The sequence below is a fragment of the Phacochoerus africanus genome, chromosome 9 (assembly GCF_016906955.1).
Source record: "Phacochoerus africanus isolate WHEZ1 chromosome 9, ROS_Pafr_v1, whole genome shotgun sequence".
Taxonomy (NCBI): Eukaryota; Metazoa; Chordata; class Mammalia; order Artiodactyla; family Suidae; genus Phacochoerus; species Phacochoerus africanus.
The window spans coordinates 1,695,158-1,704,813 of record NC_062552.1 but is presented as its reverse complement, the minus strand read 5'-3'; the positions used below and the strand labels follow the sequence as shown (position 1 = coordinate 1,704,813).

At 53.2% G+C, this 9,656-nt stretch overlaps 1 protein-coding gene across 1 annotated transcript; it reads left to right on the top strand.

Annotated features, from left to right (window-relative positions):
• The first annotated feature begins 279 nt into the window (after nt 1-279).
• Nucleotides 280-9,396, top strand: SERPINB1 (serpin family B member 1). The gene is made up of 7 exons (XM_047796179.1): nt 280-363; nt 1,391-1,565; nt 3,099-3,236; nt 3,738-3,855; nt 5,722-5,864; nt 6,372-6,539; nt 8,040-9,396. The coding sequence occupies exons 2-7, from the start codon at nt 1,398-1,400 to the stop codon at nt 8,439-8,441; spliced, it is 1,137 nt and encodes a 378-aa protein (XP_047652135.1). The 5' UTR covers nt 280-363; nt 1,391-1,397; the 3' UTR covers nt 8,442-9,396.
• The last annotated feature ends 260 nt before the right edge of the window (nt 9,397-9,656 follow it).

The following is a 9,656-nucleotide window of genomic DNA, read 5'->3' as shown; positions in this document are numbered from 1 at the left end:
AGTGGTGACACACTATGCCACCTCTGTCATTCACACCTTGGTAAGAAATGGCCCATCAGATCATTGGCAGAGATCTGAGTTTGCCTGGAACTCAGAGAAGTGCTGATCCCCTGAGAGCGCTGCGTGGAGGCCTGCCAAGCCCGAGGCACCCAGCGCGATGTGCCCGAAGCCCTTTGCCCTGCCCTGCCCTGCCCAGCCCAGCCCAGCCCAGCCCAGCCCAGTCCAGCGGGACTGCTGGGAAGGAAGCCCCCGGGCGGGGCCGCCCCGCCCACCCGCAGGGGCCACGCCCTCCCTCCTGCCGCTATAAAGTCCGCGCGCCGCGCTCTCCCGCACCTCGCGTCCCGCCCCGGCGGCTGAGCTGCGGTAAGGCCTGCGGGCGGCGCGGGAGGTGGGGCGGGCGGGGAGGTCGGCGCGGTCGGTCCGAGAGCGCCCGCGGGGCCCCCGTCCCCGTGGCCACCCCGGCCCGGGGCTCCCGCGCCGCAACCGGGGCCCTAGGCCGGGCGGCCTGCAGGGACGAAGGTCGCTCCCTGGCGGCCCGAAGGCGGAACCGAAACCGGAGTTTTCTCGCCCTACTTCCCGGAGTTTTTTTGTGACAGTTTTCACGCAGCCCGCTTCTCCTTTCTTGGCTCGAGGTGGGGCAGGGAGGCCAGTGCGATCCCGGATATTCCTCAGCAACAGCAGTAATTCATCCTATTACCTACACGCTGAGCGCCGGCTGCGCTGTCACTCGTCTCCCCCTTGTATTTGGGGGAAACTGGGCTCTGAGCGCAGAGCTCAGGTGGGGAAGTTGGGTCAGGCTGGCCGAGCGGAGGAGACCAAGGGCAGGGCTTCACCTGCGGGGTCCCAGCTGCCTGCGGCTGTGACAGGACACCTGTCACCTTCTGCTTGCCCAGCCGCCCAGCCTAACTTGGGGCCTGGGTTGGGTTTTCATAGCCTGTAACCCCTCAAACATTAGCAAGGGAATCTCAAAATGAGGGCCATTGTTCCTCCTTTGCTGGAATGTGCTTTAATGAGCAGGAGGCAGCTATGATTTTCTAATAGCAACAGACTCTTTCAGATAAATGTGGGCAATGGATTCATGGCTCAAGTGAATCGGAGGCTTGAAAGGAAGGGTGGGAGGTGTGTGCCCCCACATGTCGCAGGGGAGCCCTCCCGGGCACCTGGGCCCTTGAGGCCACAGGTCTTGACCCCGTGTCACTGCCGAATCCTTGGCTGGCTGCCCCCACCTTGCACTTTGGGGCACGTGGAGGGTTTTTGCCCTCCTGGGACAAGAAGAGAGCAGAAGCCCCGGGTGTCTCAGGGTGGCTGGCCAGGCTGAGGAGGAGGTGGGGAAGTGACACTGCTGGCGCGGGTGTGGCAGCCAGCAGCTCTGGGCTCTTCTGTGCTGCAGCTTCGCCATGGAGCAGCTGAGCGCGGCCAACACCCGCTTCGCCTTGGACCTGTTCCGCGCCCTGAATGAGAGCAATCCTGCTGGAAACATCTTCATCTCCCCCTTCAGCATTTCATCAGCACTGGCCATGATCCTTCTGGGGACCAGAGGCAACACAGAGGCCCAGATGTCCAAGGTCAGCAAAACCAGCAGCGATAGCCCAGTGCCACTGCTGAGTCCTAGCACAGGCTGAACCGGAAAGCCGTGCTTTTGAGCTCGGGCGGCGCGTTTGTGGAACTGGGCTTCTGCGCTCAGCGTTGTGCATTGTGTGATACATTACATTTCATGAGGCCAGACTTTAGGAAAAGCCCCAGGGACGATACACTCGGATGCAGGCTGTCATTTACCGATCCGGTCTTTTCCGAGCACCCACCACCTGCCAGGTGCTGTTTAGTGTTTTTGTGTTGGGTTTCTTTTTTCTTTTTTTGTTTTTTTGTCTTTTTGCCTTTTCTAGGGCTGCTTCTGTGGCATATGGAGGTTCCCAGGCTAGGGGTTGAATCGGAGCTGTAGCCGCCAGCCTACACCACAGCCACAGCAACGGGGGATCTGAGCCGTGTCTGCAACCTACACCACAACTCACGGCAACGCCAGATCCTTAACCCATTGAGCAAGGCCAGGGATTGAACCTGCAACCTCATGGTTCCTAGTCGGGAACTCCTGTGTTGGTTTGTTTTTTATGGTCACACCTATGGAATTTCCTGGGCCAGGGACTGAATCTGAGCTGCAGCTGCAGCTGCAGAAGGGTCTGATCCATGAACCCACTGCACCTGGCCAGGACTGTCCTGAGCTTCCCCAGGGACCTGAGCCGCTGCAGTGGGAGTCTTAACCCACTGTGCCACAGCGGGAACTGTGGCAGGCCTCACAAAACCATGAAGGACTCTTGATGTAGCTGAGGCATGGGGAATTAAAATTTCCCCCAAGTTAAGTTTGAAGAAGTTATTTTTAAATAAGTGAGTTGCTGATGTTAATAGCGCAATTAAAAAAAAACCTTAAATCTGTAATATCTTTGTGTATAGCTGATAAATCTTATTTGTACTATTTCTGAGACCTTCAGTAAAATTATATTTGATACAGAATATGCATATGAACTTACCATTTATGTTTTTTTTGGGGAAAAAGCAGATTTGTATAAATATTTTATTAACCACTCATATGTGTGGAACAATCATTATAACAAAGAAGTGATATACAAGTTTCTAATGTAAGTAGCCTGTTTCACAAAGCTACACGTTTTGGATTTTCTATTACTTGTTCTCCAATGAAAAATGACTAAAGGGAGTTCCCGTCGTGGTGCAGTGGTTAATGAATCCGACTAGGAACCATGAGGTTGCGGGTTCGGTCCCTGCCCTTGCTCAGTGGGTTAAGGATCCGGCGTTGCCGTGAGCTGTGGAGTAGGTTGCAGACGCGACTCGGATTCCGCATTGCTGTGGCTCTGGCGTAGGCTGGCAGCTACAGCTCCGATTCAACCCCTAGCCTGGGAACCTCCATATGCCGTAGGAGCGGCCCAAGAAATGGCAAAAAGACAAAAAAAAAAAAGACTAAAGTATTAGTCTGGGGCCACCAACTGGCAATAAAACATGTGAATTTAATTTGATGGGAGCACATGACAAGGAAGCAATTTTTAGTTTCACGATAAATGGCTACAGAGATAATGTTTTCTTTATTTTAGGCTCTCCATTTCGACACTGTCAAGGACATTCATTCACGATTTCAGAGTCTGAATGCGGATATCAACAAGCGGGGAGCGTCCTATATCCTGAAACTCGCTAATAGGTTATTTGGCGAAAAAACCTATCACTTCCTCCCCGTAAGTACTTTGTCTTCAGGCTCTAAACCTCACCAGGCAATGCGGGTTTTTTCCCAGCGCGATCCCGTCCCAGGGGCCAGGTTTGATTTCTGTAAAAGCCTTCAGGAAAAAGCGATCCCGAGTGAAAACAGGACGGACAGGATTCCCATTCAGGGTGCGGTTTCACTTTTAGCCTCCGCGGGGAAAAGACGGACCTCGGCTGTTCTACTGAAGCAAGAGTGAGACGTGCAATTCACCTCCAAGTACACTCGGTATCTGCCTGTTAGTGAGCAACTCGCTCAAAGGCTCGAAACGAACTGGTACATTTTAGGCCGCGCCGCGGCTGCTGAGCCGCACGCTTGCAGGTGGTGGAGACTGTCATAAAACAAAGTAGAAGCGTTGGAACTTTCTGGTGACATGAAACATGCCTTTGGGGATAAGTTCTGTTGCTTTTAAGGATTCTAGAAAACCCCTTCTGCATGTAGGAGGAGTTATTCACAACAAGTGTTTTGTCTCACACAGGAATTCTTAGCTTCGACTCAGAAAACCTACGGGGCTGAACTGGCCAGCGTGGACTTTCTGCAGGCCTCGGAAGAGGCCCGGAAGGCGATAAACGAGTGGGTCAAAGAGCAGACGGAAGGTGAGCGAGGGCGGCCGGTCGTCCACGCCGGGCCTCGCCTCCCTCCTCCCGCCGCCCCCCTGCGGGCCCCCCTCTCCTCTGCCCTCCCCGCCCCGCAGCCTGACCCTGCACCTCGGTCCTGCCCAGGACCAGAGAGCTTTTTTAGTTTTATTATTATTTTTTTTGTCTTTTCTAGGGCCGTTCCTGCAGCATCTGGAGGCTCCCAGGCTAGGGGTCTAATTAGAGCTGTAGCTACCGGCCTACACCACAGCCACAGCAACTCAGGATCCAAGCCGCATCTGTAACCTACACCACAGCTCACGGCAACGCTGGATCTTTAACCCACTGAGCGAGACCAGGAATCAAACCGGCAACCTCATGGTTCCTAGTCGGATTCCTTAACCACTGCACCACGACGGGAACTCCCAGACAGGTTTCAAATGTAGAAATTCCTCAAAGCGGAAATGCAAACATGATTTAACTGAAGAGGCTCAATATTTTCTCCCCATAAGTTCCCCAAACTACATTTAAAAATTAAAACTAGGGGAGTTCCTGTTGTGGCTCAGTAGTTAACGAATCCAACTAGGAGCCATGAGGTTGTGGGTTCCATCCCTGGCTTTGCTCAATGGGTAAGGATCCGGCGTTGCCGTGAGCTGTGGTGTAGGTCGCAGACGAGGCTTGGATCTGGCTTGGATCTGGCGTTGCTGTGATTCTGGTGTAGGCCGGCAGCTACAGCTCCGATCAGACCCCTAGCCTGGGAACCTCCATATGCCGTGGGAGCGGCCCTAGAAAGACCAAAAAAAAAAAATGTAAACTAGGGGTTCAGCAGGTTAAGAATTCAGCGATGTCACTGCTGAGGCCGGGTTTGATCCCTGGGAACTTCCGCATGCTGCAGGAACGGCCAAAAACAAAACAAAACAAAGCAAAAACCCTTAAAACTAATATTGAATATAAAATAAAAGGGATGAAAATTTTGCGAGTCAATATTTACAAGAGACTGTGGTCATAAGTAATTTGCCACCCCCTTGTCTAGGAAATCGGGGCCAGGGTGTGGACGGGGGAGGGGAGGGGGAGAAGGGGGGGAAGGGGGGAAGGGGGGAGGGGGGGAAGGGCGGGGCTGAGTCCCTTCAGGCTGCTTTTCCGACCTGTGACTGTATCACGGCCACAGAGTGGCCGAGCTGACACAGGACGCACGAGCTCCTTCCACAGGGGACTGCGGACACTGTGTCATGAGTGGGGCCGGTGGCTCAGAGAAGAAGCCGCCCTACCTTTGGGATGTTTGTTAAGACTTTACTGCGAGAGTTTGGCTTCCCCTTGGAGGGTGTGAGGAAGGGATTTCTTTACTGGTGGCCAAAAGCATTTTGGTGAAGGATTTGTCTTTCTTGGAGTTCCTGTCGTGGCTCAGACTCGTATCCATGAGGATGTGGGTTCGGTCCCTGTTAGGGATCCGTGTTGCTGTGGCTGTGGTGTAGGCCGGCGGCTGCAGCTGCCATTGGACCCCTGGCCCAGGAACTTCCATGCGCCAGAGGTGTGGCCCTAAAATTAAGGGGAAAAAAGGGTTTTTTTTTTTTCCTTGAAAAAGAATGGCCATTCACAAAATGAGGCCCATGTTTATCACACACAGAGAAAAGGAGGATTTTCTTATTTTGAGCTCTTTGGACATGCAGAGACGTTCTGAAGCAGGGCCTCTTCCTGGGAGTTTGGGTGCCAGCCTGCTCGGCCCTGGAGTTGGTTTATTTAGAGTAGAAGCCCTCTGGGCTTTCCTACTGTGTCAGAGAAAGTTAAGTGGAAGGAAGCCTTTGAATTACATTTCAGAGCTAATCAAAAGTGGGTTCAAATTTGGAATTCTGATAGGCGGGCTTTTCAAACCTAACTTTATCTTTTTAGGGAAAATTCCAGAGCTGCTGGCATCAGGTGTGGTTGATAGCACCACTAAACTGGTGCTGGTGAATGCCATCTATTTCAAAGGCAGCTGGCAGGAGAAGTTCATGACAGAGGCCACGAAGGATGCCCCGTTCAGGCTGAATAAGGTGAGGCCAGGTGACCGCCCAGGGCTCTGACCTCAAGAGGAGGTCGCCGGGTGAAGGGAGCCAGACAGAGAAAGGCAAATCTCACATGCTCTTGCTTCTACGTGGGAGGCGCTAAAAAAAGCATGTCAATGAACTTCTTTGCAAAACAGAAACAGACCCACAGATGTAGAAAACTGGAAACTGCACTTACAGTTACCAAAGGGGATGGCGGGTGGGGGGGGATACATTAGGATGTGGGATGAACACGTACACACTGTTAGATGTGAAACAGGCGACAAGGACCTACTCTAGGGCACAGGGAGGGTACTCACTCTTCTGAACTAACCTGTAAGGGACAAGAATCTGAAAAAGACGGCGTATCGCTAATATAAGTAGCAGAGCTGAATCACTGTGCTGTGTGCCCCTGACACTCACACAACACTGAGCATCAACGGCGCGCCGATGAAATGACTCTGCGCTAAGGGCAGGCAGATAATCATGTGAACGATGTGTTTTTCACCTGTTCAGAAAGACAGCAAGATGGTGAAAATGATGTATCAGAAGAAGAAGTTCCCATTCGGCTACATCAAGGAGCTCAAGTGCCGGGTGCTGGAACTGCCTTATCAGGGCAAGGACCTCAGCATGGTCATCCTGCTGCCGGACAGCATCGAGGACGAGGCCACGGGTCTGAGGAAGGTGCGGCCTCTCCCCTGCTGTTTGCATGTGATGCTCGGACTCGGGGTGTGTGTGAGAGAGAGACGCTGTGTCGTGTGAGTGTTCGGCTGTGCTGACTGAGGTCAGCTGGCTGTCCTCCCTGGGTCTCTGTGCCCCCTGATGGCACCTGCAAAGCCCCGAGTTTACTGTTCAGCTACCGTCACCCAACAGCGTGGCGGGAGCATCTAAAGGTACAAACTAAGGCAGCTCCTCTCAGATGAGTGAACTTCAGGGAAAACACAGCAAATGAGGATTGTTTTCTTAAAACAGATTTGAAAGTTACAACTCCCCGAACAGCAGAGCAAGCAGTTGCATCACATGCTATAACGTATGTTATCACACTGCTCCTTCTCACCCGGTGCACAGAGATTGTGCCTTAAGTGTCCCGTAGCTACTCGACAAAGAGCAGGTGACTCGTTAGTTAGCAGGAGAGCCCACTTCCCAACGTGACCTTAGGCTGCAGCTTCTGTTGTTCGTAAGCGAAAGGTGCTGGTGTCTCTTGCTGGGACCAGGACGAGGCAGAACTGTGAAGGGGGGTTTTCTCCAGCGTCTCTGGCCCGTTGTGTGCTTTTCCCCTCTGCCCCCCCCACCCCCAAACGTGCCATCAGGAAGGGGTCTAAGATCAGCCGTTTGTCAAAACCGTGTGTTCAAACCAGTGGGTTTCTTCTTTCCGTTGCATTTCCATATTTGTCTCCTCCTGACTGTGAGAAGCCAAGTCTGCAGCCTCACGAGAGGACTTATCAGCATCAGGAGAAGAGGGGAACGTGGTTCTGCTTCGAGCAGTAGCGGTGATCGAGTACCGACAGTGCTTGACACTGTCTAGCCCGTCCTGTGTGCCAAGCGCTTTCTAGAGGTGACTCATTCAGGGCTCACAGCAGGGCTCCAAGGCGCTGCTGCTCTTCTCTCATCAGAGGAGGAACTGGGTCGGTTCTGTTCTTACCCGTGAGCCAAATCTATTAGCGATAACGTGGGCTGTGTGAGGCTCCCGGATGAGCAGAGTGATCACTGGGGTCCAGAATGAAGAGAAGAAAGCTTTCAATTTCCTCTGCACCACTCAACCCGTCGGGGCGGGAACAGCCCTGGCGGCCTCTCTCTGTTACCCGAAGTCCTGGGTGGGTGGGTGCGGGTTGAGGGACCTCACCTCCAGAGTCCCTGTGCGTGGGCCCAGGGTAGCTTGGACACAGCTCTGTTTATTGAAAGTGGAATCGATTTTGGCGCATGACATGAAGGAAACTGAATAGCAGCTGGTATTACGGAACTGTTCATTTCAAGAATGCTTTACCTATTTAACCATTTTTTTTTTCTTTTTGGCCACACCCACAACATGTGGAAGTTCCTGGGTCAGGGATGGAACCTGAGCCGCTGCAGTGACAATGCTGGGCTCTTAACGCGGCGCCCCGCCAGGGAGTGCTCGATATGGTTTAAAGCCCCACACTTCCATAAAGTGGCTTCAGCTCTTCTTTTTGCCCGTTCTGATTCCAGATTGAGCAACACCTGACCCTGGAGAAGCTGCGTGAGTGGACCAAACCTGAGAATCTGGACCTCCTGGAGGTCAATGTCCACCTGCCCAGGTTCAGGCTGGAGGAGAGCTACGACCTCAACGCCCCGCTGGCCCGCCTGGGCGTGCAGGATCTCTTTGGCAGCAGGGCTGACCTGACTGGCATGTCAGAAGCCCGCGACCTCTTCATATCCAAGGTGGTCCACAAGTCTTTCGTGGAAGTGAACGAGGAGGGCACAGAGGCGGCCGCTGCCACCGCGGGCATCGCTGTCTTCGCCATGCTGATGCCAGAGGAGGATTTCGTCGCTGACCACCCGTTCATTTTCTTCATCCGGCACAATCCCTCCTCCAACATCCTCTTCCTCGGCCGCCTCTCTTCCCCGTAGAGGCGAGATGCAAGGTCGCGCTTAGGGCTCCCCCGACCTTTTCATGGCGACCCTTCTCATCTGTCTTTACCAATACCCCTCCTCCTCTCCAAAAACAAATCTTTTAACCTCCTTTGTAAGCTCAGATCTGTTGGCTGTTTACACCCGTTAACTTGGCATGGGCACCTGTTCTCCTTTTTTCTGTACTGAAAAAATGAACCCAGCATCGGGTTAGAGAAAGGAAGAAATCATCAGATGTGTAGATTCTTGATGATGTAGCGACCTGAGCAGTTGCTCTGCTTTCCTGAGAGGCAAGTGGAACATGCTCACACGGTCACCTGTCTTACAAACAGACTTCTGGAGGCCCTCAGCGAGACACACCCAGATTGTTGGAGGGAGGCTTAAAAGAGGATATTCTATTGAAATACAGGAGCGGCCCAATGAAGGGCCCGGGCTGTGCGGACAGACTTGCCTTGGCAATGTCCCCGACCCCGTGCGCTGCAGGCCTGGCGTCCCATTTCAGCCCTTTGGGTGTCACACTCTCGAAGGGCTGCCTGGCGATAACCTGACCTCCCTTTTCTGCTCTCCTTGGTCCTTCCTGCTTGAGTTGGGGTCGGGTCACAGGGAATCAAGCAGCAGGTGTCTGTCGTATCATGAAAGGTGCCAAGGAGTGACAAAAAGCAGAGCGTCACAGGAGAGACCGTTAAGCAAAGAGGTGGAGCAGAGAGCCCGCCGCGAATGGCTTCTCCTGAGATTTCCGATCAAGGCTCTTCACAGCTGGCATCTGGTACAGATTTTTATGGCAATGACATGGATTAATGCAATGCTGTGGTGGGAGATCGCTGGGGGCGGGTGTGTCTTTGATTCAAAGAAACCTTTGTCAATATGCTCCTTGGAACGGGGCCTGACGTGCTGCATTTTCTTGCTCCCACAAAGCTCATGGGCCAGTTAATAAAGTTTCCTAAGATTCTGCAAACCTGTCCTCAGCCCTCTTCTTGTTGCTCCCAGGCCTCAGACCAGCCAAGGGGGTCCCTGGCCCGACAGTGCGGTGGTCCGTGATGATAGGGAGTGGTGACTCCACGGAACAAAAGCAGAATTTCGGCAAGTCTCACGTCTTTTTCTTAAGGTTCTTTCTAGCACCTCCCATGTCCCGGTTCCTCTTAGCCACAACAAGCAACGCCACGTCACTGGGTCCTGATCCTAAAATCTGCTTAGCAATTTAGAGGAAGTCGTGTT

Excerpts from the sequence above, each read along its gene's own strand:
- SERPINB1 (XM_047796179.1), top strand. The coding sequence starts at position 1,398 with ATGGAGCAGCTGAGCGCGGCCAACACCCGCTTCGCCTTGGACCTGTTC. Across the intron at positions 1,566-3,098 it reads CAGAGGCCCAGATGTCCAAG|GCTCTCCATTTCGACACTGT; the intron begins GTCAGCAAAACC and ends TCTTTATTTTAG. Across the intron at positions 3,856-5,721 it reads GGTCAAAGAGCAGACGGAAG|GGAAAATTCCAGAGCTGCTG; the intron begins GTGAGCGAGGGC and ends TTATCTTTTTAG.